General features: G+C 40.8%; 1 protein-coding gene across 1 annotated transcript; it reads left to right on the top strand.

Moving 5' to 3' along the window:
• The first annotated feature begins 1,699 nt into the window (after positions 1-1,699).
• Positions 1,700-27,667, top strand: LOC132792234 (uncharacterized). The gene is made up of 8 exons (XM_060801498.1): positions 1,700-1,756; positions 2,212-2,315; positions 25,202-25,446; positions 25,554-25,768; positions 26,257-26,365; positions 26,443-26,564; positions 26,643-26,917; positions 26,986-27,667. The coding sequence occupies exons 2-8, from the start codon at positions 2,240-2,242 to the stop codon at positions 27,228-27,230; spliced, it is 1,287 nt and encodes a 428-aa protein (XP_060657481.1). The 5' UTR covers positions 1,700-1,756; positions 2,212-2,239; the 3' UTR covers positions 27,231-27,667.
• The last annotated feature ends 46 nt before the right edge of the window (positions 27,668-27,713 follow it).

The following is a 27,713-nucleotide window of genomic DNA, read 5'->3' as shown; positions in this document are numbered from 1 at the left end:
AAATATACCAAATGAAATGTACCCAAATGTCTAGTCGCCTTTTTGGTATATTTCCGCTGCATTTAAATTTTAAAAATGTTTCGATCGACGACTCCACAACACTTTGCTCATTGATATCAAATCAAATCATCACGTGGCAACCTTAACTTAATATAGTTTACAATTTATTATTAAATAAATAATAATCATTTTTTAACTGAGGACATCTATTTTTGTGCACCATAAATATATTTGAAAGAAACATTGACAAGGAAAAATTTATTTTCTAAGGAATAGGCAAAGGAAAAACATAATAGATTGGCGTAATTATAGAACCATAATATGCCAATATAATTAAAATTTAATAAATGTCGAAGAGTATTTACTTTAAAATGTAAATTTAGTGTTACATTATTGTTGAATGTCTTAAGATTTCGCAAACAGAGTTTATAACTTGGTTAGTGTTCGTTTAAATTAAAAAGGCAAATTTAATTAGCGCGCTTCGTTGGCTGCATTTGTTTGCACGCCATTTACCGTTCTTATTATCACCCCGGCCCCCCATAGAAGCGGTCTCTACTTTGGTCAGCAGCTTGGTCTAATAATAGGCGCAAGCTTTTGGCGCAGGCGGATTCGGCAGTTTTATTGGCCACTGGCTTGGAAAACTAACAACATAAAGCCAACTGCCCGGGTGGTTTTGGCAGAGGCCCAGCAATAAAAAAATAGCATACAATAAATTAATGAGAACAACAGCGAAAAGTGCATTTGGGCAAAAAGAAGAAGAAGAAGAGGAGCACGCGCAGCCAACAAGTGTGAAATTGAGTGCACATAACATGGCATAATGATTGTGGGCCCGGTCGAAGCACCACCACACAGCATATTGGCTATGGCTGCCTTTTGACCACAAGAAGAAGCACAACGAGCGAGCGAACGAATGAACGGTTCTGGCTGCTTGGAAGCGGAAGTTGCCTCGTACAGTGAACTCCCTTTGTCAGTCACAATTTGAAATCATTTGATGCATTGTTAGATTAGCTTCGGCGCTGTGGCTGAGAACTTTAACACGCCGCCGTTGATGGGCGACAATAATTAAATGTTTGCCTTGGCAATGACAATGACAGCGACAACAATATAAGCAGCTGCAACAACAACAACACCGACGACAACAACAACAACAGCAAGATTATGAAATTGCTTGTACAAACTTTGCGCTCCCACAATTTCAGTCATTGGCAACCGGCTGATTTTAATCTCTTACGATTAAAGAGAGTGTGAGAGCGATCCTTCAGCCAAAGCTTTGGCGCTCTTAAGTAGTTAACAGATGAAAAGCTTTAAGAGAGTGAAAGACATTGTAAGCTCCTTTTAATAATAATAATCTTTTAATGTCACTTAAAAGTAAATATATTTGTGTTATTGAAGTGAAATATTTTCAAATTTACTTAATGTTTATATAATTCAAAATAGCTACACTCAAATAGAATAAACAGTTATGTAATGAGCACTCGCTTAGAGACAATTAAAGAGAGTAAGAATATCCATATGATTGGCTTGTTTTCGCTTTGCTAAAAGTTTCCAAGTGCCCCGCGCAGTGTCTCAGAAACTTGAGACCGCCAAGTACAGTGGTCGTCGTAGCTCGGTGTAGCGCTTAAAAAACCTGTAGACGTCACGAGCTGGCGCTGACGTTGGCTCAGCTCGATGCTCGGCTTGCGGTGAGTAAGTATTCAGTTACCTTGCGACCAGCGCGCTGCTTGGACGTGTTTTTCGTCGTGTTCAGAGCGTTAAAGTAAGCCGCAAAAAAAACAAAACGATAAAAACTGAAAAGAAGACAAACAAAAAAATTAAAGAAAAACAACGTCTGGTTTGGCAGTGTGTTGCCAGTGTGTGCATGTGTGTGTTTTGTTTTTATTTGCCGTTGATTTGAGCTGAGTTTTCGACCGTTGGCCGCCACCAGCCTCAGTGACTTGGACTGGCATTCTCTTTAGCAGCACTCGGGCTTTGTTTCATAATAAATTTCGGTGTCTGCATATGTGTGTGTGCGTGTGTGTGTGAGTGTGTGTGCATGAGTTATGAGTGTGCGTGAAACTGAAAAGAATACAAATGAAATATACGAAATACATCCATATGTGTATATTCCCATCGGGTAGCATGTGCCGTTGTTTCTGTTTTCTGTGCAATCTCATATACATAACATAGATATATTTTAATAATGCCGTTTGTCTTTCCGTTTCGACTAATTAGAAACAACAAATTTCTAGTGTCGGTGAAAATGCTTGGATCGCAACAACTGTGGCATGCCGCATCGCTGGCAATAATCGTATTTTGTGGATTCGCGCATGCGAAAGGTAAGTGTAAAACAATTGATAATAAATGTGTTAAATATTTGTGCACATACAAAATTACAAATTCGTTAGCGGTGAATTGATCATTCGCAGTGAATTGTAACGAGTATTTCATTTTATGGGCATAATGCAAAAAGCTCTTTCACACACAGCTGCAATTAAGCTTCCACACACACACACACACACAGACAGATAAGCTGCGTCGCGCTCATGATGTCATTTTTGTGGGCAATGAAATACGAAAATGGCTTTTTTCGCCGCTAAACTGACCTCGTTTTCGCTTGAAGTGCGCTCGCGTCTAACGATTGTCGATATGCGCGGGGGCGTGCCCCCTTTTACCCTTCCCCCTCTCCCTCTTCTCATTCTGTTGTGTGTGTGAGTGAGAATATTTAACGGTTCGGTAGGGCGACTTTTTGCAAAGCGAAACAAATGACTCTGACAACGAACTTGGCTAATAAAGTTGCCTGGTCCGTCAAGAGTGTGTAGGCCATGATTCACTCACTGTCTGTCCAACTCTCGCTGCCATATAAGACGACACATTACACCACAACAGACCAAGCCACCCACCATCAACAGCAACAACAGCAACAACAGCAACAACATCAGCTCTCATAAACTCATGCATATTCAGAAAACAAAGCCTTACCTTACACATTAGTCATTAAGTTGAGACCGCTCGCTGCAAGTTGCCATACACAGAAAAGACACAACAGCTAACAAACGCGGCAAAAACAAAAGAGCAAAAGATACCAACAACAAAAACAACAGCAAACAAAAAAAACAACACCTACACAAGACCCAACACAACACAGGAAGGGCAACATGATACGCTGAAAACGAAGCAGATACAAAAACTAAATATACTAAGCGAGGTTAGCTGCGGCGCCGGAATACCCTTAATGATGTATTAAGCGATAAGCTAAAAATAGAATTAATATGCGTGCGTCAAGTACATTGCACAGCTGCAAGTGTTTTAAACAAATTGATTAATATTTGTCTATAAATATAACCTTAGGCAGCTTGAAGCTTTCATATTGGTTTATAAATATAACTATATATATAGGCAGACCTAAGTCAGCATACTTTGGAGAAAAGTAATTTGATATCTTTAATCTTATTTACATATGTATTCAAAAACTTCAAAAATAGTTGATGAAAAGAAAAGAAAAACATGTCTAGCCATATTTCGAAAAATTGCAAAAAAAAAGTTGTTTCTCATTACATAGGCAGCTTAACACATGAAAAGAGTAATTTAATATATTTAATCTTATTCATAATAATAAGGCAAAATAATAAGGCAAAATTAAAAAAAATACTTACGTATATATAATATAAAAAAGTTGTTTTTATTTAAATTTTTTTTTAACGTTTAAAGGCTTGGAAATCTACTCATGTTTTTCCTTTTAAAGATGTTACTGAATGTTATTATTATTTTATTATTCATGACTCAAACAAGAGTGCTGTAAATATTAAATTTAATGTTGATATATTAAAGAATCAACTAAAGCGAGTAAATATTATTCTGAACATTAAAAAAAGGAAAACATGTCTCGAAATTGCAAGAAAGAAAAGATTTTTATTAGACATTTTTTCAAGGTTTAAACGCTACTCGCTTCTCCTTTTTTATTACTATGACGCATGCAGGAGTGTCGTAAATATTAAATTTAATGCTGGTGTATATTAAATTAAGAAAATAATCAAACAAATTACTGCACAGAACCAGGAATAAAACTGTAAATGATAAACTTAAAATAAATTGTAAAACATGTCTAACGATAGTGTTAAAAATGGAAAAAAGTTTATTTGGAAGATGTTAATGTTATTATTCTTTTATTATTTATGATGGCAAAAATACAGCAAAAAACAACCAATAAAGCAGAGTGAATATAATTCTAAGCATTTATTTATGCCAATTGTATTAATGAAGAGAGGATGCTTTATTTTCTTTCTTTTTTTTTGTTAAAGTTCCAGCAGCCAGAGCCAAGTGTAGGGCATAATAAAGAGAACGTTGGCCATGGCACAAGATAATATCGCGGCATAAATAACTAAAAATGGGAAATTTATGCCCACATATGATGCGATACATCATAAGTTGTTGAGCTGTGCTGTGGTGCTTATTAAAAGGCAATCATGCGCTCAGCGCAGACAAGAGTTTTCTTACTTGCTTTAGTTATTGTTGCTGCTGTAACAAAAAGAGAAAGAAAAACATAAACAAAAAGAAGAACAACAAGAACAACAACTATAAAGGAACCACAGAAGAGCACGCGGCCAATAAGCGCATGACATTGGCCTTTGTAGTTGTAGTTGTTGTTGTAGTTGTTATTGTGATGGTGATGGTGTGAGTACCTGCTGCCTGACCATATATGAGAAAAGCTACCAAAAGCCAAGCAGCTTTATTTATAAACGAAACGCGCGATACTCAAGTGCAAAATTGCGCAAAAATGAAGCGATAAAAACTCTGGCGACACTCGACGTGTAGGCGAACAGGTCCCAATTGAGTTGGCTAAAACAAAATGCAGCAGCAACAGAAACAGATACAGACAGATCTATATATATTTTATATATATATATACCTGGATATGCCTGACGTGTTTAAAGTTTTTTTTTTGCAGACGGCAATAATTTAGCAGAATGAGAAGGAAAGAGAGAACTGAGCGACAGTCTCAAGAGCAACTTCATTTGCTGGCGGCGCAAACCGAAAGCAACAGCAACAGCAAGAGCGGCAGCCAAAGCTGAAAGCTAAATTACGGGGCTGCCACAGCGTGGGGCGTGTCTGAAAAATGCAAAGCGAAACCTTTTGTGTCTGCATTAGGCAGAGTCAGAGGCAGACGCAGAGGCATAGAGAAAAGTAAAAGTTACTCGAAAACGTAGCCAAATCTCTTCGCATCCATTGTTTTAAGCTGAGAACTTTTTCGCCTAGCGATTTCTTTCTTGGCTTGATGATCTCATTGAGTTGCAGCTGCCGTTGCTGTTGGCTTATGAACTTCACAGCTCAGCGAGCAGCCGAACAGCGTCTTGGCAACCTTCTCCTTCTCGAAAGGAAACTGACAAATCATCGAACTGTGATTAACTCGTTTAATTGTTGGCTGAGCAGCACACGCGATGACGACCTTGTGTGCTAAGCCCTGTGAGTGTTTATGTGTGTCTGTGCATGTATCCGTTTAATTTATGGCCAGAACGAATCAACAACAAACGAATGACTTAGACAACGAACTTGCCATGGCATAATATATCGATGTGCGGCTCAGTTGTAAATCTTCCAGCCAAACAGCGTCCATTTAAATAACATGCAACAACAGACACACCAACAACAACAGCAATGATGATGATGATGATGACGACAACGACGACGACAACGACGACGACGACAAGAGCGAGCATTATGCGGCTGTGTGGCTCGCGCAGCAGTCGCATTAAGACAAAACATTGACAATCGCATTGGGGAGCAGGCACAACATAAACTAACTACAAAGAGCAACAACTACAACAACAATGATCTGTGCTCTTTGACAAGCGACAGTTGGCAACGCAAGGCAAGGCAAATGCCTAAAAGGACAACGAATCGAAATGCTCGTAATAATAAAGAAATTGCGCGCCAAACGTTGTCCGCTCTCGTCCACATTATGCCAACGGGCTAGCTGGTCAGCTCAACTGGCAACTGCAGCAACTTGCAACTGCAACTGCAGCAAACTGCAGACCAAGTCGGAGAGTCTCTGAGGCCAGTTTGTGGCCGAAAGCCACAGACAGGCGAACGCGCAGGATGATGATGAAGCTGATGCCACACAAGGCAAATAAACCGCTTGACTCTGTGCTCTGTACTCTGTGGCAGCAACTCGGTCTCTCCCCGCGGGCCAAAGCAACTACGCTTTACATTTTTGCCTTATGTGTGTGAAAAATGCCAATTTTAGAGCAAGTCCAGCCCATGTGTGTGTGTGCGGCAGTGTGTGTGAAAAATTGCCCGTCTAGACAAGCGCAGCAGCCGGAACATCATCAACAACAACAACAACAACAACCACAACAACAATCAAAGCCTTTTGCTAAGCTAATAAAATCGAACTCCACTCGACTCGACTCGACTTGTGTCTGCTCTGCTCTGCTCTGCTGTTCTGTGTTCTCTTCGCTGTGTTGTCCATTCTTAGCCTGTCTCCCCTCTGAACTCTTAACCCATTGTTGCCATTGCCATAAACTACTTTTGACCCACAGCGCTGACATAGCTCAGTGAGTTTTTTTCGCCAAATTTATGCTCTCGGCCAGATAATCATTTAAAATATGCTGATTTAGTGACACGAAAATGCAGATAACAGCACTGAAAGTAGTACAACATTATGTTAAGTTGCGCTGTTAACGATCGCTGTTATGTTAACAGTAAAAGTGTCACATTAACATTTAAACATTTCACCAATGGAATTTTCGCTGTCAATCAAAAGCTTGTCATGTGGGGTTAAAGCCGCCCGTGGGTTTAACACAACAATGCGTTGTAGGAAAGCAGTGTTCGACTCTTCGCTCTCTTCTTTTCCCCCACGAAGCTGATTTAAGTGCCCGCTGTGCGAGTTAGCTGGAAAAACTGGGCAGACTCCTGAACTGAACTGAACTTGCTGCGCGGCATTGCGCAGATTAAAAGGCAGCGATAAGAAAACGAGCAAATCGAAAGGCGTCGGCTCGCTTTAAGGGTCTCTCTTTATCTCTCTCTCTCTCTCTCTGTCTGTCTGAGCATTGCCTGCCCAATTGCACCGCACCGCCCCGCACATTTGTCAGCGAGTGCAGCGTGGATCTGTGTGCCGGCATTTTATTGAATTACAATCCGATTGGATGTATATCATGGGATCAGCAGAAGGCAACTTGTGTCTGTTCTTCGACAGCGACAACTCACTCACGCGTTGCCTTTAATTAGCCAGCCACAGCAACAACAACAACAACGAATATAACATAAAAATAAAATGTTGCATTTTGGACTGCTATTTTACCGTTATGTGGCTGACCATTTTGGCAACACACAAAATCTGACACACTGCCTCTGGCAGGCGGAGCGTTGCGTTGCGTTGCGATGCGATGCCGGCCAAAATGAAAAGCCTAAAAGGCTTTAAACTTTGCTCGTTGCACGTTGCGCGTTGCACGTTGGTTAGCTGCACAATCAATTCGCGCTCCCAAGGCATTTCGATTGCGGGACGTGTTGCGAGTGTGTCGCGAATTGCGTAGCAGCAACCATTCGCGAGCTGGCCAAGAGACCAACTAACCAACAGCTCCTAACTGTAGTCGCAGTTGCACGCTTAACGGGTTTGGCACTCCTCCAGAGCAGCGGTAGCCAGCAGCAAAAAACCAAAAGCCATGCGTATTACACAAGACTAATTGTATTAGGCTGCAGCCACAACAACAACATTAACTGTGGCTACTTCAACAGGGAAATACTTATACGATATATATATATGTATATATAACAGCAAAGTGGTTTAGTTGTGCTACAAGCTATTAAATCCATTGCAACATCTCCCAACTCCCAGCTAACAAACCCCAACTCAACAAGCAATTCAAAATGATATAACAGCATTCAAATTTGCCATGGCGATTTATCATACTCGTAGGTCGTAAAGCCCAGCCACGTTTGCAGCTTTAGACCTGTCTGGGAATCTGCCAACATTCTTGGGAATACAGCGTAGCACAAAAGCGTGAATTTTAGCTGCGCATTTGCCTTTCAACGTAGATCTTATATAAGCTACGTTTTGGTTTACTATATTCAACAAATTACAGCTAAATTGCATTTATGAAAAATTCGAGGAAAAACATTTAGCTGAATTTGAAAATTTAGCATTTTCAATTTGATTTTTTCATATGAATATTATCTTAAATTTGATCAATTATTGCTTGTCTACATTTATCAATTGTCAGTTTTTTTTAAAGGAATTCTAAATCCATTTAATTCGAATATAGTTTGTTAAATTTCATGTTAGCAAAAAAGTTACAATCCCTTTTCTATAAGCCGTATTGTAACAGATAGTTATAATACATTTAAGTATTGTAGCAGACAAGCAAAATAAATAATTAAACACTTTGGTACTTTACTATCAGATCACAAAAGTAACTAAACTCAGAGGAATGCTCGTGGAGTCGACTCTCTTAACTTTAAAGTTAATATCAGCTCCAATATATCATTAATTGTTAGTAATATATTGAATACAATTTGTATGATATTTGCAAAACAATTTCTAACACTTAATACATACTGCGTTATATGTATAATATCATATGTTTATTATTTGAAATTTTAATAATTGATGTTAGAACTCATTGGCAATTTTATCATTATTTTAAAGAGCTTTAAATAGGTTTTATCTTTTAGCGGTCGTTGTTCTATACTTCAGTTCATCCTTTTCTTTATTATTTCTTTTTTAATTGTGCTCTTAATTTCTTTTGTCGGAAACGTATCTATAAACTAATAGTTTATTTGTGTTCCCTGTTCCTTATGTTTATGTACTCTTCCGATAGAGGAAGTTGCAGCTATATTAATATGGCAAGTTTTAAATTAGTTTTTTTAAGACTTCAGAATGATGTTCTTTGTTCAGTATTTTGTTTAGATTTTGATCTGATATCTTTATGAGAATTTTAGTGACTATCGCTTTATCAACACTTACACGGTGTTTACTGTAATAAGATTTTATTGCTGCCTGTTCTAAGAACAGCTTAGCAAAGTATATCTTCATTAGAGCACTTTCCCCACCAAGCCGAGTTCTTCCCACAGCTCAACTACCGATTGAACAAATCCCACTAGACTACTTCAAATTCCGAAGCGTTTCTAATGAAATGATGGAATTTATTGGTCTAAATTTGCAACATTCACACCATTTGCAGCAGTGTTTGTATTCTAACCGAGAACTGTCTCATTTCATGGCTTGGCAATTGGCGTACAAATTGTCAACAGACTTCAGCCCAAGGGCACTGTGAGAATATTTATGAGCCTCTCAGTTCGATAAGCGCTGACGATGGCCATAAACTTGCAGAGTTTTAGTTTTTGCGTGTGAAAGCAATGCGAGGCGACAGGTGTTGCAACTGTATGAGTGAGTGTGGAATCTGGAGCAAATATTATGTAAATTTTATGCACAGTAAGTCAAAAAAAAGAAGAGGAGAGGAGAGAAATAGAACCTGAAGCTAATCCTGTGTGTGAGTGCAACCTACGCGCACTGGAAAGCTGCCAAGCTGAACAGAGCAAAGCTGCCGCTTACCGTTAGGCAAAATAAAGTATAAAAAAAGAAGTCGCTCAAGAGTGCATCGAAGTTGGAGTTGGAGTTGGAGTATTGAAGTGGTCAAGCGGCCAAGTGGCTCGTTGGGTTTTTAATTACCAAACAGTGCGTAGAAGTGCTTGAAACGCAGCCGACGCCAGGCAGCCAGGCAAATAACGGCGCAGCGGTGCCAGAACAGGATCAGCGCACCATGGAAATTAATAAGGCAGAAATAAAGAACGTGATGAGCATACAGTAGGGGGGGAGAAGAGAGGGGACAAGCCAGTGCGTATGCCTTGAGCTGGGCGCCCGCAGCGGCAGCTTGGCTAAAATATTGCTCGCCACAATTGCATAATTTATGCGAAATTTATTTAATCTATTAGACGCACTGACCCGCAACGGGAGATGAAGATACCGAACTCGAGAATAAACACAGCTCGATAGACAGAGACGGAGACAGAGACGAGAGTAAGATGGAAGTTTTTTTGCATTTGCCGTCTGCATGATAAATTGCACGTCTAACTGCATGTGGCAAATTAATCATATTTATTTGTTGTCTACTTTCTTGTCGGCTGCCTCACTCGATCTCTTTATGTTGTTGTTGGTCTTGTTCTGGTCTTGTTTTCGATTGTTGTTGTTGTTGCTGCTGATGGTGGTGGTGCCGTGTGGGCATTGATGGAGCGCATGCCAAATTCAGTTTGTAGATTGATGATGGCATCGCGCTGAGAGGCTCTTAAGGTTACTTATGTGTGTTTGTGTGTTTATGTGTGTGTTGCATTGATTGCCAGCCATTCAACACAATACACAATGCGCGGCCTCTTTGTGTCTCTCTGCTCTGCCTTAGATCGCCCTCAACCATTACAGCATATCAACTAAAAGGAATCTGGCTGTGCAAACAAAAGACTTAGGCAACGAACTTGTGAATCAAAAAGACTTAGGCAACAAACTTGTGAATCAAAACACAAAGCAAAGCAGACCAAGTAAGCGAAAAATATTGAGAATTCATTAGAATTAATTTCGCATTGGCTTTTCAATCTTTTCCCATGTTGTTGTTGTGGGCATGTGTCAGTGACCGTGTGGCAAGTTGGTTGCCTTTGATATGCAGAGCAGCTGGCGCAACGAAGCCCAGAAGTTTATTTACAATTAACAAACGCCCAAAACACAAATGCGAATAAGTGACTATGCCACGTCTGAGTTGCTGTTGCTTTTGCTGTTGGCTGTCGTCATCAGCAGCGGCGCAATTTACACACGCACATTGCCATCGTCTGCTTTGACGATGTCGGCGTCAGCATTCAAAGTCAATGACACTGCAAAAAAGGAAAAGACAGCGAAATTAAAAAGTGACTTGGCAACGCGACTGCGTTATACCCTGTAGCCGCAGCAGTCGGCAGTGGCAGCCAGCGCAGTCAACTGTGAATCGATAGCACTAGAGACAAGTGCATGGACATGGAGTGGATGTGGATTGTGAATCCACTGAATGATCATCATGATAGCAAACATAAAAACACAATAAAAAAAGAAAGCTGAACAACGTGACTCGAGTGGCGACTCATACTCAAACTAAAAGGTGGTGCAAGTGTCGAAGCAACTTCAATTCCTACTCCACAAGTCCAGCTAGAATTCAGACACATAAAACTATTCTATTTTCAACGGCCCTGCGGATGCGAGTGTAAAAATTTGCTCATTATTGTTGTAAGCACATTTAATGACAATAATAACAGGCAAAATGTGTTGTAGGAAAGGGAGGTGAAGGAGTGGCGACTATAATACAAAACAAACACAAACACATAAACACTTAATGTCATATGCTGTTCTTCATTTCGTTTGTCGGCCTGTGGCCTCTTTAATTAAAGCCAAACAGTGGCAGCATTTTCTATTCAGCACATCAGCACATAATTGAGGCTATAATTACACAAAGAATTCATACATACATTCATACATATGTGTGTGTGTGTGTGTATCTTATCGCTCCAGTTAGTTAGTCTCGCTGGCAGTTAATGAAGGCGATAAAATCAGTGACAAAAATGCGTTTTAATTAATTTATTGAACGACGCTGTGCGCATACTTTATGGCGCAACTGTTCATCGCATTTGGAGCAGTGCAATGAAATGCGCAAGTTTGTGTCCTGAGTCTTTTGATTCGGTCGTGACACGACACGCGTCCATCGCTAAGTAGAACTTGAGTAACTGTGCAAAATGCGCCCCGCTGACGACGCTGCCGCTTCTGCCGTCGGCTGCTTATCAGACATGCATGCGTTTGATGGCCAAATTACATGGCCAATGCACTCGAAACCGCAAAGCAACAGAAACCAAAAAAAGAGTAGCTCCCGCCGGTAATTGAAAAGAAATGCCCAAGATGCATATCCAAACGGAATGCCAGGCCAAATTAAACAAGCAACTGCACACACAGGCAAATAACAACAAAGGTGGCCACCACCCGAACCACTTGCACCACCACCACAACCGCCACAGCACAACGCCACCACATGGCCGGCGGTCAAATCAAGCGAACTGCAATTTGCTTTTGCCCAACCGATTTTAGTTTTCAGATCTTCTGAGATCCAGGAAGCAAATAATTTTTATACAGTCCAAATGGTTTCGCTTTTCTTTGCTGGCAAGGGCAACTAAAGAGCGGCAGAGAGAGAGAGGGGAGAAGGGGACGGCCGGCAACTGCACTGAATTGTATGAGTTGGGATGGGTTTGCTCCAGCAGAATGCCATGAAGTGGGCTGCAATCGGATAGGATGGAGGATGGGATGGAATTAGTTTGCTTGCGTTTGATCTGCATTGGGATAGAATTGAGCTGGAATTGGCAGATGAGATAAGTAGAAGGGAAATACGAAATAATATAGTTTCAAATATTTAATATTCTTCAGCAACAGCAAACAGTTTTAATTTGTCAATCGAAAGAATGAAATAATACTAATTTTGCTTTGAGTATAATATACGATTAAGTGACATATTGTTCATACTATTCAATAAAAGCAATGCTAGTAATAGACTGTTAATAAATTACTATTCTTCAACAGCAGAAATTCTCTATTAAAAGTCACTTTTTAGATTCTATTCTAATAATTGCAAATGCTTCATCCTCAATAGAACTCTAATAGCATTCCCAGATCACTCCTTTTATTACCCATATTGTGGTTGAATGCCGCTTCTCATCTCTTGTTGCCGAGTGTGATTAGCTCGAAATGCAATTTTCTGTAGAATTTCAATTAAAATGTCGCCCAGTCGACAATTAAAAGCGCAGCGCACCAAAAGAAATGCTGTTAACAATGCCGCTTGGCATGTCCAAAACGGTTATTAACGTGGCCAGCAGATGGTTAATGCAGCGTTGCAGCCGCAAAAAAAAAGAAAAAAACAGATAAACTACAGTCAAGTGGCATGGTGTATATAGCAATATGTTGCATGCGGCAACACAGGGAAGAAATGGGAGAGAGAGAGAACTGAGAACTGAGAACTGAAAACAAACGCGAGACAAATGCTGTTTCAACAACTTTGTTGTACAAGCGATGGCCATCCGCCTGACCCCGGGCCATAAACTACGCACTATCAAGATGCGTGGAATGGAATGTCTACCCAGAGACCCAGTTGAACAATTATAAATCATGATGCTCTTGTCGCACTCAGCACTCAGCCTCTGCCTCAGACTTAGACTCACGCAAGGTACCATGGCCAAATAATAATGTCAATTGCAGGTGTGGGGCCAGGTTGAGGCTGAGAGAGGATTCAGACTCTCCAACAACCTGGCTGCCTTTGGGGCACAGACTGTGACCACATTTGGGCATTTGTTGCAGCTGCAGCAGAGTCGCTGTGTTGCGTCTCCAGACAAACTACATACAACAAAAAAGTATAGAAAAACGCCCACAGACCATTTTTGGCATTTGGCGCTGCGGTCGCTAATTCAACGCAAATCGCAAATGACCAAAATAAAATATAGCTGCCTCTTGCCACAACAACCACAACAACAACAACAGCAGCAACAAAAGACGATGGCTTACACGTATGCAATAAATTTTGCTGTTCGACCGGCCGGTCACTTGGTCAGTGGCTTTTTGTGGATTTCCTGTCCCATATTATAACACACTCTCTACACACTCGCATCTCTTCCACACACACACTCATACTGCACTCGCACTTCGAGCTGTGTGCCGCAAGTGTTTAGACACCTTTGTGGCATGCTCTTTGGCTGTAGCAACGGCGCTTCAGTTTATTAGAGAGAAAAACCGCAGAGACGCCTCCTTTGGCTTTCCCTTGATTTGGCCCACGCTGTGAGAGTTTGCCAGATTCCCCTCTGCTTCACCCCCTTGCGTACTCGTAATTAGCAATTGGGTCACAGTTCAAAGGTTGGCTGCCCAAACCCAAGCAGTAAAAGAGAGGAAGAAAGAGAGGGACAGGAAGAGCGACCTCCATCACATTTGGACACGCTCAAAACCGCGTTTGATTAATGGCCAAAACTGCGTCTTGGTCATATCGCATTACATGGCCCATGGACAAGCCCCAAAGTATTGGTATTTTGTGTGTCATCATTGCCCCGCCTCCTCCGTCTGTTCCGCAGTGAAAATGTGTCAGCTTAGAAATTGTTGTTGTCGATCTTTTGATAAATGATTAGCGACAAGTTACGAAAAACGCATTGAGGCTGCAAATGTCAGCTCTTAGATTTCTCTTTCTTTCTCTTTCCTTCTCTCTTTTTCTCTCATTCTCTTTTTGAAGTTCTCAGCCAGAGACCACATTAACCACAGGCTACAACTTTATTGCCAATTAAGCGTAAAAAGGCAGCACTAGCATTAAGAGAAAAGCAATTATACGCCGAGTTTAAATTGCAAGTCGAGACTTCTAAACGGCAGCAACAACAACAGTGATTGTTGCCACTTGCAACAGCAGCAGCAACTGGTTGATGTATTTAATTGCAAATATGGTAAAAGCAAGGCGCAGCAGACAACACTTTCACACCAAAATGGTAATGCCACGACCAGGCCAACTGCCAACAATAATAGCCAATAATAAGCACTCAAGAAGGCTTTCAGCAAAGCACTTTAAACAGCAGAAAAGTTTTAGCTCCTGGAAAACTTGATATATTTACCTAACAAAGTGGAATTTTTAAGCTAGACAAACTCATGAAGTACTCTACAAAAGAATGCAATTAAATATACAAAAAAAATTCAATTTAAAACACATTAAAAAATAAAATAATAAAAATGTTAATTAGAAAAAATACATAAATCAGTTAAATGTTAAATGCATATCCTATGATAATAACTCTGCAAGTAATAAACAAGATTTAATAGAAAAGTAATAAAGTTAACAATAATAAAGAATAATATAATATGATAAAAATTCTGCGAATAAATTTCAATTTTGAAACTTACAAAATGAGTAATATAAATTCTAAGAAAGTTGTCAAATTGACAACAAGAAAGAATAATACAAAATGTATTTATGTTAATAACTAAGCAAATATGTAAAGTGATTGCAAATTGTTCCGCATTCTGCTTTCGCTTGAAACTTGTCGAAAATGCTAACGAAATGTTTGTTCAGCATTTGCATAATTTCAACAAAAAAATTTCAGCAACCTACGAAGCGTAACATAACTCTTCAGCATTCATTAAAATTCAGAATCAGATTCAGATTTCTGAAATAAAAGTGAAATCCATAAGACATTATCTCATCGCAGCAATTAGCTAATGTTGCTGGGATGCAATAAAACATCTATTATTCTTAATTTGATATTATTACTATTCAACTATTGATTGACTGTAATGAATGTTTTAACTGCAATACTCAATCGGAATGGTAGGGTATTAGATGTCTGCTGATTACTAATTAGAATTGGCAGTTGAGAAAGACGTTGTCGTGGTTAATAAGTTCTGTTAACTGCTTGCAGCATTTAGTTGCGAGTAGCAAATTGAATTAATTTTTATGATTATGCACAAGGTATTTAGTCATTACGTGAGCTCATCTGACGGCCTTTGTGCATGTGGCTCATAGGCCAGTTACAGTTAGCAGCCAGTTGCTAATAGCCACCCAAAACTGTAAACGCATTTTTCACAAATTACTCTATAAGCAAACATCAGAGCAGAAGCAGCAGCAGTAAAAATAACAATGCAACAGCTGCCTAGCAACTCGCTTTCGTTCGGGGGCTTTTAGCGGTAAATTCTGGCCTGGGCTACGTCTGGAGGCCCCCACGCTTAGTGAGTGATAAAGGGAGGCGGGCAAAGGAGGCGGGGCACTCCTCACGTACATAGCTCTGTGTTCCCTCAGCAATTTCGTCTCGCTGCAGCGGAAACTGACAATTTAGCAAAATGCCACCGCGTAGCGCCAAGCGAAAAGAATGTTTGACAGCCTGAATGAATCAACGTGAATGTGAATGAATGAGTGAGTGTGTGTGATTGCCTGAGAGAGTGAATGATAGGAGTGAATAAGTGGCCAAATGATACGTTCTTCTGTGGGTGGGTGGATTGCAAAACGAATGTCGACTGAATCTTTGTTGCTTTTGCTTTTCGCTGGCAGCTCAAACACTGTTTGAGTGTGAGTACAAGATGAATATGAATACACAGCGGAGTGAGTGCCAACCAGTTGGCAAGCTATGTATAGTAGACAAGTCATCATGCTACATTTGCGCTGGCATGCAACAACATTTTACAGCTGTTGATGCTGCCGCTTGAGCATTATGTTCGCTTTTGTGGACAAGTTGAAGTCCAAGAGCAAGCAAGACTCGTTGTTGTTGTTGCTCTGTCCGGTTTACAGTTCTGTTGGCTTAGCGTTTTTGGCGTCTTTTTTTGTTGTTGTGTTGTTTTTGTTTTTTGTTGTGCGCTCATGTCTAAACTGTTGTGTAATTTAATTAGCCAGCTGCGCATAATGTTCACGCCAAGTTGGAAGCCGAAGCTGGAAGTTGGCGCACACATTTACCGATTTACCGTTTCCCCCATCAGCAGATGAACAGCATCTTTTGCATCTCATGTTCCAGCCCATGTCCAAGTGCAAGACCACGACCACGATCAGGCTAACTGCGTTCTCATCGTCTTTGGCAATTAATCATGCGTCTAATTTAAGCGGCCGTGTCGGCATTTGCCAGGACTTTGACTTTGACTTCGACTTCGACTTCGACTTCGACTCTGCGTTGAGCGTTTTTGGTTATTTGTAGCAAATGTTATTCAATTTGGCCTTAATGCGCGCTCATTGATTGTGCGCGTCAGGCGTAGCACAGTTTCCGGCTTGCGATGATCAAACCCCATCTGAACTGGCTGAACTCGCCATTGGCCACAGCTAAATCTCTTTTTACAGTCTCTGCTTCAGCTGCTGCAATCAGTTAGCTCAATCTATAAATGGCCGTTCGCAATTGCGTCATTTGAAACAATTAGCAAACAAAAAACCAGATGTTGTTGTTGATGATGAGAACAAGCAAACGGACCAGAGACAGAAACAGAAACAGAGACTGAGATAAAGCTGAGAGTGGAAGACACAGATCAAGTGTGAGAGATACGCATACAGCTGGTGCTCACTGTACTGTGCGTGTGTACGCTAGTTGATGTACAAGTTCAACTACAGATCTTGACTAACTGGTAAGAGCAACTCTTCTCCGTAGGCGCTTTATCATTTCTAATCACAACTGCAATCAAAACATTGCTGCCCAAAAATTACACATTGGGGGAAATTCATTAAATTTCTATATAGAAAATGCTTGTGGATATTTGCAGCTGCAATTAATATTATTATTAAATACAGGTCTGTTTTATAAGAAAATGAAATTACGTCTGTTAACAGAATGTTATTCTAACTTTTGTGTGGTCTGTTATAGTAATTGTTAATAACAATCAACATTTTATTGTCTTTAATTGCTATTTTAAACGCATCACTTTATTTTCCTTTTTTCAAAAATGAAAGGTTCTGCTATAAAAGCGATTTTTATTGTATTGAACAAATTTTCAATTTGTAGTTAAGCATAATGTTATTGTAACCTATGTTATTACATATTTTAATGCGAATTTTAAACGCTAATAAATTCCTTTAATTGTTGTAATTGCTGACTGTGACTATTAATATCAATTAGCAGTCAAAGCTAATGCTAATGTAACGACAACTAAAAGTTGAACTCTGACTTTGAGCCAACAAGTTGAAGTCACTGTTAAGATTTTTAATGAGAGGTTTATTTATGACAGCACAACGAGTATTTAAACTGATGTTAATATATATTGTCTGCTGAATATTTATTTTATGTTTTATGCCTTGCATCAATCCACAGTTCCATTAAAAGTAAGAAAGCTTCAGTCTACCTATTTTTAATAAAACAACAGTACCCTAAATACCCTACAATACCTTCAAGTCAGAAGTGTCAAACTTGTATTCACTTTTGCTAGCCACTATATATGCTATATGTGGTTGGAGTTGCCTTTTTTGCCTGTTACTTACATTACTTGCAGCCTGCAGGCACAAATTTATTATAGAGGTTATAGCATGCATAGAAGTCAGATTAAAAGTGTGACAATCGACATTTTAGAATATTCCCGATTACATTTATGAATAAGTTTGAATTTTTATGCTAATTTTAAACTATTTTGATATGAAAACATTTACAAGATATTTAAAGTGAAGACTATTTAACTGATTTTAATAATTCATAGCCATGTCTCTGTCTAGCTACGAAAAGTCTATTTTCAGTGTTGAATTTTATATGCTGGTAATAGCTGTTGTTTGCTGCAACTAAAAATAAACTTTGGCTTAAGTTGTTCCCAATACTGTGTCTAATTCTTTTACTATGCGACTGTAACTGTTGCGTGAATCTTTTATTGTTACTGTTGCGGTTATTTATGAGTGTTAATGCTGCTGATATTGCTCAGCTGCTGTTGCTGCTTTCACTGCAATGACAATGACAGTCAGAAGGCAGTCAGGTTTTGCTGTTTGCAGTTGGACTTGGCCCCTAAAGCGTCTCCAAAGGAGGCAAGTCAAAGCAGCGAGGCCAACAACAACTGCTGGCCAACTAAGCACTTAACAATTATCACATTTGTGACCACATTGCAAGCCCGGCGCAGGGGCCATAAAACGACGCTGCCTGACGTCTGCAATTTGAGGCTCAACTCTGTCGTCCGTCGATCTTCCCCATCCGCCGCTCTTCTCATCATTTTTTTTGCAGTCGTCTTTCAGTTGCAATTGCTGTGGCAACAACGGCAGCTAAACAAGTTTCTTTATTGACTCGCCCACTTTGATGAATTTACGCGGCAACATTGACACATTGACACTGCTTAGCATATGCAAAATGTGCAAAAACCAAAAGCACAGAAAGGCAATAATGTGCCGCCCAGCGAGTGTGTTTGTGTGTGAGTGTGTGGACAACACCCACTTGACAGCCAAATGGAAGATGCTAACACATATAGAAGAGGAAGAAAGACTTTGGTGACTGGGGGCGCTGGCGCTGACCTCCTGCCGAAAGCGACGTTTTCTAATTTATTTTTTATGCATGGCCGTTAAGTGTAATTGGTCATTTGTGCGTCAATGAGACGGAGGCCCAGACCTAGAGCCAAACTCGAGACCATCAACGTTGGCGACTCCGCTAACCAGTCAACAAACAGACAGCGAGACAGTTGGCAGCAGTCAGATTGGAGCTTGCAGCTGATGTGACTGCAAATGGACTGAAGACTAGAGACTGGAGACTGGAGGATGGAGGATGGGGCGAGTAAATTACCAGTATTTCCTGTGCCTGGCCAAGATTGATGATAATCGTGCGTCGTGTGTGTCAAGATTGTTGCTTTTGTTGCCAGCAATTTGTTGCAAAATGCGATAACAAAACGCTATCAACAAACAGCTGCGACTCTCCCGACTGCAATTGCAACTGCTAACCACATCCATGTCATAACTGTGAGAGTCACTCATGGGTTAATGTTAATGCATTCTGAACAAATCGCTGCGACTGCTCCAACTTTTGACTGTGTGTCTTCCACTACATACAAATATATTGTAGTTGCGGGTGGCGGGGAGTAAAGTTTGCTTTCATACATGTTTACCGTTCCGTTGCGCATTCAATTTAATTTTTTCGGTTTTTCTACTCTCCTTGCTTTTTGCCCGCCAGGCATAACACTTTGGCCAAAAAAAACATTAAAAAAATACTTGGCAAGACCTGCAGCTCCTTTGGCAGCCACCAAAATGCAAACGTGACTTCAGTTGGACTGAGGACGCTGAGTCAGACAATTGCATAATCTTTGCCAGCATTTGCCAATTGCCGATTGCCAATTGCAATTGCACTTGCAATGCACACACACACACAGTCGAAAGAGCAACAGCAACAACTTCGACTGCAACTGCAACCATGTCTAGAACGTCGCCACACAACGCGTTGGGGGTTTGGCCATGAAACAATTGCTTAGAAAATTGGCTGACAACAAGATGTGGTATTGTGTGCACTGTGCGGTGTGTGGTGCGGTGGTGGCGACTGTGTCGGTGCCGGTGACAGTGCTTGTGTTGGCATTGCTGTTGCTTTTGCTGCTGCTGTTGCTGCAGTTGCTGCTTGGTGATAGTTGGGGCGGGGCAACAGGCAAAAGGTGCTGAGAGATGGTGGATGATGTCTTGCCACCTTTCACGACTGCCTTCTTAGCTGGCGATGACTGCAAAACGTTGCCATTTGCATGGCAATGATTTGAATTTGTTGGCTTTCGAAGGCATTTGGCACTTTGCTGTTACTCGATACTCAGTAATAATTGGGAATATGACAGTGGGTGTTTCTGATAAAGACACATTTGCAGTTGTTGAATGCTATAATTAATGCCTCTAGAATAGTCAAACAGAAGTCTATTAAAGCAAGAGAGTTTACTAAGGTTTCTACTCCAATAGCTTTTGTTGAGACATAAGTTTTGTTGAATTTCGTATTTCCAAATAAGAAACTTTGAATATTTCTATTTTAATATTTAATTGTTTTCAATATTTATTTATTTTTCAGTCGCAACAGTGCATAATATTCAAATTAGAGATCAAGTTATTTGTATAGAATTTATATTAAAAGTTTTTGATATATGAAATGGTATTTTTGATTGTTTAAATAAGAATATTCCATTAAGTACTATGAATAAGTACTTATTAAATGCTTATTTTATATTTTACTTTATTGCTTAAGCCGTTAAAAATGAAATAATCATTCCTTTTCCTAGTCTATAATAACTTTTCATGATTCATATTAGCTTCAAGCATAATAAATTTTCTTTCTTTCTTTCATTGATTAATTGTACAGCATAATAAAAATAAGATAGCTTCTTAATTGTATGTTAACTGTAAACACATTCAATTTCTAACACAATTTATTGCCGGCAATCAGCTTCAACTCTTTAAAACTCACATCAACCACAGGCAAATTTCTATAGTGACTGCTAGTCGAGCACGCTCTGCAGTTGTTGCTGCTGTTGTTATAGTTGTGGTCTTATTGATTTGTGCATTCATTTGATTGTGTGCGCGCATTTGTTGCCAAATTGTTGGAAAATGTTCAGCGCCAAATGTCGTGGCTGTTGATGTTGATAGGAAGTCAGGAGACAGAGTTGCAGTTGCAGCCGGTGGACCTTGGGGCAACAGGTAGAGAGGGCAGCTGTCAAGGAGAGGTATGCGGCATGCGGCATGAAGCATGAGGCATGCAACAGTGACATAGTCGGCGACAGAGACAGCGGCACATGCAGCGTCAGTGAGTGAATCGCTGGGCCTCGCCTGGACTGATGATGGTGCTGATGATGATGCTGTTTCAGCAGCATCTATTCCCCCCTTTTCCTCCCCCATCCAGCAGCAGCTGTAGCTGACTCCACTTTCCACTGCTGCTGCTGCTGCTGACTTGGCTGCGGCTTTGGCTTGGCTCTCTGTTTGTGCTTTTCTTGAGAATTTCGCTCCGGGTCATTTTCATTTTAATGTAATTTCTTTTAAATTTATTGTTAATGGAAATTTATGCTTTGCAGCAGTTGCAAGCAAATGTGTGTGAGCGTGTGTGTGTGTGTGTGTGTTGTACTTACAGCTGAGCATGTTCATGCATGCTGCACGTTTTCTTGATTTGTCATGTTGCAGGTTAAATGCTAATGGCACCTTTTCTGATTTCGATTCCAAGAAGTCCAACTTCGAGTCCAAGTCCAAGCCCAGTCAAGCAGCATTTGATGATCTGTGAGCCCGTTTTGTGGCTGCCACAAATTGCCCGTTGTTGCACATACATTTAACAAGCGCCAAAATAAAAACCTTTTATGCTAGAGTCATGTGCTAGTACGAGCACACGAGATGTGGGTTAAGTATTTTCCCGATAGACAGACGCCGATATGTTTTTAGGTTCGCCACCATTTGCTCCCACTCTCTCTCTCTCTCTCTCTCTCTGCCATTCAAGCGATTCCCACGAGCCACGAGCCCAAGACAAGTCGATGGCTGAAGTCAAAATCGACGTCGAAGTCGAAGTCGAAGCCAAGCCATAAAAATTGTGTCAAATAAATTGTAATCAACGGCATTGATATAGTCTGTCTATAATGCGATTCTTCGACTCTCTCCACTCCACTCAAGTTGTAAAAATTCAATAAAAATGCTTCGATCGCAATTAAAGTTGCGCACTGCAATTGCCACAACGTTGGCGTCGATGTCGAGTGTCTGTTTTAGAGTCTGAAATCAAAAGACTGAGGCGACAAACTTGCGTGGCTAGCAGACATTGACAATGCGAACGCTGCAAGGGCCCAGCGAGTGCTTAAGATTCAATTATTGTCACAAGAGCGAGGAGAGGGAGAGCGAGATGGAACCGAGAACATTTCCTGCAACAACTGCAGCCAATGTCTTTGGAGCCATGGCTCAATTAACTGGTCAGCACTTGGCTGCACGTGGGCGTGACGACGCTTCAACCGAACAAAACAGAATAGAACAGAACCGAACTAAGCAGAGCAGAGCAGCCGCAGTTCCATTTTCCACTTTTCCACAAGTTCGTGTCTGCGCGTAATTTGGAACGTCATCGGCCACTTACGAGTGTTCCGTATCTGTGATGCTTTTATTTGTTTAGCTGCGCCGTGGCGGAAGTACTTAGTTGAGAACTACGCCACGCCCCTTAAGTGTTATTGGCGCCGCTTGCATCACCTTGCACCCACCTTGGCTGCTCCTCTTGAATTACAAGTGCCATCAGCGCAGTTGTTCGACTAGAGATATGCAACAGCAATCGCAGCTACTGCAGCTGTTGGATTTTTAATTGTCTTGCAATTTCTATTTCCTCGTTTTATTGTTTGTTGTCGTTCTCATTGTGTATTTCGCCTCTCGGCGCAGCGCGTTTCACTCTCTCGCCAGCTAATTAAAACCAAATTTAAGCGCTTCTTTCTTTTTGATTATCGAGCTTAGCAGCGCATCTCGTGGGTTATTTCAAGAGTTTCTGACGGCGAAGATCAAAGCATAGAAATGTTTTGGGTTGCTTTTTATGGCTATAACGAATTAATGTGGAAATGTTCTTTTGAACATTGTATTCTTCAATTAGTACTTAATTAAGATATGATACAGTGTTTGTAATCAAAGCCAGAAGTTATGAATGGGTTGCAGTACATCTAACAAACAAGTGATAATTAGTTTACAACTTTATTATTATATATATCAATTCTCTTTAATGAATAGCTATATGTTTTAAATAGAGTTAGAGGCCTGCCTTTTATAACAATATAATAATTTGAAATAAGTTAAAATTTTTAAAGAGCTTTTTAGCCTTTTTACAAAGCTATTTTCTGACTCATACCTCGTCATTTTTATAGTTTCGAGATATAGTGCTGAAGCTTGTCAATAATTTCGTTGGAAAACTGTGCTTTAAGGTAATCATTTGGAAAAAAGTTGTAATAATATAGTTGTTATAGATATACCCACTTAAAGTCGAGAAATGCTTTGTAGGTGCTCTTCTTAATCTATATATAATCCAAGCAAAGACTTAAAGACGTTAGGTAATCAATATTAAAAGATTTAAAATATTTGGGTATCCAATTATCTAATTACTCATAAATTGATAAATGCCTTTTACAAAAAATAATAAATAGCTGCCCTTTACTCGGTTTGTCCTAAATAGGAATTGGAATAGAATAACTTTTTCAACTAAGTATAGAATTATCCGAAGTTTCTTCTCTTGTTTCTAACCATTGTAAATCATAGAGTATACTCTTCTTAATCTTCTTTAATTACATATTTTCAACTAATATGGCAGAAAATGAATGTACTTGTTTAACTAGTCCACCAGCCTGTATAGTATGTTACACTGTTTTAAGTATTACATTAAAATAATAATTAAAAGTGTAATTATTTCAAGTAGTGCTCCAAGGCAACTCTCTCTCTCTCTTTCTCTACTTTTCTCACTACCTTCTCTCGCTGTTGTGCCGCTTTGTCTGCTTGTCGAATTCAAACTCTGCTGTCTTTTGTTGAATTACGTAGAATTTTGTGGTTACCTTTTCGGCTTATTTTTGTTGTTTTCTTTTGTTGTCTTTTATATTGTTTTATGGTTTTTTTTCCATTTTTTTTGCTGTTGTGTTTGCCGTTTGCTTTTGTGTTAGGTTTGCCTTTTTTTTGTTGTACATTGTACATTTAATTGGCGGCATTTCTGCTGAAAAGTTTTGTGTAAATGTGTGTTCTGTGTTGCGGCCATTAGAACGAGATTAAGTACTTAGAGTAAATTATTTAAATTACCTTGCAATACGATGCTGATCAGTCTGAAATGCGGTGATCTAGCCGCAATATCCACGATATCGTCGTTTGCCCTGGACGCTGGCTAATGGCCACCCCAAAAACATTTAAGCCGATCATTTTGCACACTCTCTCACAAGCAGCAGCAGCAACAGCGGCCTACACATGTTCGGGCATAATAAGATTTTGATTGCCACTCTGGCGAGTCCAGCAAAGATGTGATGCATCCATCTCCTCCATCCACCAGCAGAGGCAGCAACAACTTTGGTTTTGGAATTATGCCAAAGCGAATGCCAAGGCACTTGGCCAAACTAAACCAAAGCACTGTGTGAGTGTGTCTCGCGGTCTGACGGACTGATGGACAGCTGGACTGGTGGACAGCTAGACAGACTGACGGACGTGCTGACCGACCGGCTATGAGATGGATTCTTAACTGAGTCTGACTCTGGGCTAATGCCAGGTTTTTGCTTTTCTTCCATGCCCGTGGCTAACCAGACCGGCGGGGCAAGATTATATTAGTTAAGATGCCACGACTATGGGATGTCCTGCAAATCAGATTAAAACTAAGGAATGCAATTGAGCATCGAGTGCATCGTTGCGAATGGCGTGTGAGAGTGCAGCCAGCAGCGCTGTGTTTTTTATAGGGTATTAAAAGCAGCCCTGCAGCTTTATTAAGCCGGGGCAATAAAATCAAAAGACTTAGGCAACGAACGCGTTCCACTTCCATAGTAATTATGCGGCAATTGTTTAGCTCTCGCTCGTTGCAGCCAGCCTTCGCGTCTCAGTCTGTGTCTGAGACTGAGAACGAGACTCTAAGATGGAGACTGAAATTGAGACTGGGACTATGTTGTGCTCGTCAATGTCCACGTCCACGTTGGACACATTGAAGGCGTTGCTGGCTGCACATTTAGTTGAGTTTGGCCAGTTTACACCATGGCGACGACATGGTAGCCCACTTTCAGTGGCAAGCATAAAAATAAAAAAAAACATTGAACGGCAGCAATTTCCATTTACTTAATTTCCATTTTGCAATTTCTATCTTGCAGGCACACACAAGGTCCACTGCTCCGAGGATCAGATGCGCGTGGAAATTGGACTGCCATCCGATGGCGACGTGAGTTCCACTTCGAATAGCAGCGATGCCGAGCGTCCACAGATCTACTTGGAGGGTCTCAAGGGCTATCCGGATGTGCGCTGTCAGCCCGAAATCAATGGCGCCCTCGCCGTTTTTCGTCTATCGCTCAGCGACTTTTACGAGTGCGGCGTGACGCGCATGGTCAACCAGCTAACGGTAGGTGACCTCCCCGATCTGCTACAATAGTAGTTGTAATATGTTGGCTTGTAATAACCGATTGTTTCTGGTCCGGCGCATGCTGTTCTCTCTTTCTCTCACCGCAGGGAAAAAAGGTGTATTACCATAAAATCATCATTGAATCTGCCAGCAGCAAGGAGATTGTCAGCGTCAAATGCATTACCACAAGCGGTCCGGTTTATAATGTCATGATGAATGGCACCAACTTGGCACAGGAGCAGCAGCAGCAACCACAACAGCAGCAACAACATCATGGTGTGGTCAGACGCGATGTGCTACCAGCGGGCTTCCAGGAGCCAGAGTAAGTTTTTGGCCAGCACTGTGGCATAGCTTTTAATTGCCCATCAAATTGCATCTATGCATATTTTTATGCGCAATCTATGCAAACTTTATGGCATATTTAATGCTTAGCCAGAGCCAAGCCAACCAACTGCAGCCATAGCCCTATGTGGTCATAAATCAAAAGAGCCTCGCTGTTCACTCGGTCTATGGCTGCCATTACGAGTCGGTAATTAGCCGTCAAATCGATGCCCCACGGTCAATTTAATTGCTGGGCGTGACGTCGCCACACAGTGCAACCAGTTGGACACATGGACTTAATGATATATGCAGAGTAGCAGACAATGTTTGTTTTTGAGTGCGCTTGTTGATTTACGGGCCGCCAAGTCCTTCAATTACCTTGTAGACCTCCGGTTCAGCGTTTAATGGTCGTTTACTCATTACGACATTTGTATCTCTCTCTCTCCCTCTCCGCATGTATCTATCAAACTGTCAATCTACGCCCTGCAGCGATCTTGAGATTACCACCTCATTGACAAAACGTGCGCCGGAGCCACGTCTCTCGATTGGTGTTAGCCAGGACAACCAGAAGTTCACCAGAGATTTAACCGTCAAGTCGGTGGGTGACAAGACTTAACATTCCTTAGCCATATATAGATTTAATCGTTGTTCTAATGTTTTCTTTCCTATTCCCAGGGCACTCCGCTGACCATGGAGATCAACTTGGATGAGGACTCGGCGCCAGTTTATGGTCTGGGCGTCAATTATTTGGACGTTACCGACACACACACCTCCTCCGAGACGCTCATCTTCAAGGGGTACGTTAGTCATGGTCATTAGTCAAGCCTGCCCCAGTGTTAATCTCTTGTCATTTCCTTTTCCTTTTCTTCCATCAGCTGCACTGTGGATCCGTATCTCTTTGAGAACTTTAACACCGTCGATGGCGACATACTGAGCGCCAAATTCAAGGCCTTCAAGTTCCCCGACTCCTCGTATGTGCAGTTCCGCGCCACGGTCAACGTTTGCCTGGACAAATGCCTTGGCACGCAGTGCTCCAACAACCAGGTGGGCTTTGGCAGGCGCAAGCGCGAGATCAGCTCGGCGAATAAGGTCTATGAAATATCGCTGGCCATGTTCCTGCAAGTCGACGACATCGAAGGCGTCAACAAGAGTGAGTTGCCAAGCATCACTAATCATTTCTATGCTCTAGCTAATTAATTGTTGCTATTCCTTTGCCAGATGAGGTGCTGCAGCTGGAGGAGAAACTGCGCGAACTGAAGTTGGCCAATCAGCGTTTGGCTCGCAATAGTCGCGGCAACTTTGCGGAGCTGAGCCGCAGCATGGAACAGTTGCCAGCCAGCAGTGCCGTGCCGGCTTTTGTTGTGGATGAGCGAGAGCTGGGACAGCTTAGCTCGGGTGCAGGCAGCTCAGTCATCTGTGGCCTCTGGGCGTTGATCTGTGCGCTGTGTTGGCGTCTTATGTAAAATAGTCGGAGGAATGGCGATTGTAAATCTCAAAAACGAATGGCGGCAGACGGCTGGCAGGATGTTAATCAGGTTGGCGTTGCGTGTGTGCAGTGTGTATGGCAATAATAAAAAACAAAACCGAGAGAAACGAAAAACAATATATTTACTACCTACTACTAATATATACTTATGTAACTGCCATTTATAAAACGTAATTACATTTAATTTTAATGAGAGTGGTTCTCCGCTATAGCTTCCGAGAAATGCCAGCCAAGCAATAAAACCACAACAACATCAAAAGCAAACAGCAACAACAAACAGTGATTCTTAAAAAACCTTTTCGATAACTTGATAAATTTGTCTAACACGTAAGCACCTACTAGTCTTCTAAGTTTAACTGTTAAGCTTAATTTAATTAATGACTAAAACTAAATGAATTAATAAAATTAAACAATCCAAATACCGTGTATTTGTTTAGAGTTAAAGTATTCAACATGTCTA

Source organism: Drosophila nasuta, chromosome 3 (assembly GCF_023558535.2).
Source record: "Drosophila nasuta strain 15112-1781.00 chromosome 3, ASM2355853v1, whole genome shotgun sequence".
NCBI classification, from domain to species: domain Eukaryota; kingdom Metazoa; phylum Arthropoda; class Insecta; order Diptera; family Drosophilidae; genus Drosophila; species Drosophila nasuta.
This window is presented reverse-complemented; position numbering and strand designations above follow the sequence as displayed.

Coding starts and splice junctions, on each gene's coding strand:
- LOC132792234 (XM_060801498.1), top strand. CDS start 2,240: ATGCTTGGATCGCAACAACTGTGGCATGCCGCATCGCTGGCAATAATC. Junction 25,447..25,553: donor GCATGGTCAACCAGCTAACG/GTAGGTGACCTC, acceptor CTCTCACCGCAG/GGAAAAAAGGTGTATTACCA. Junction 26,565..26,642: donor GAGACGCTCATCTTCAAGGG/GTACGTTAGTCA, acceptor TTCTTCCATCAG/CTGCACTGTGGATCCGTATC.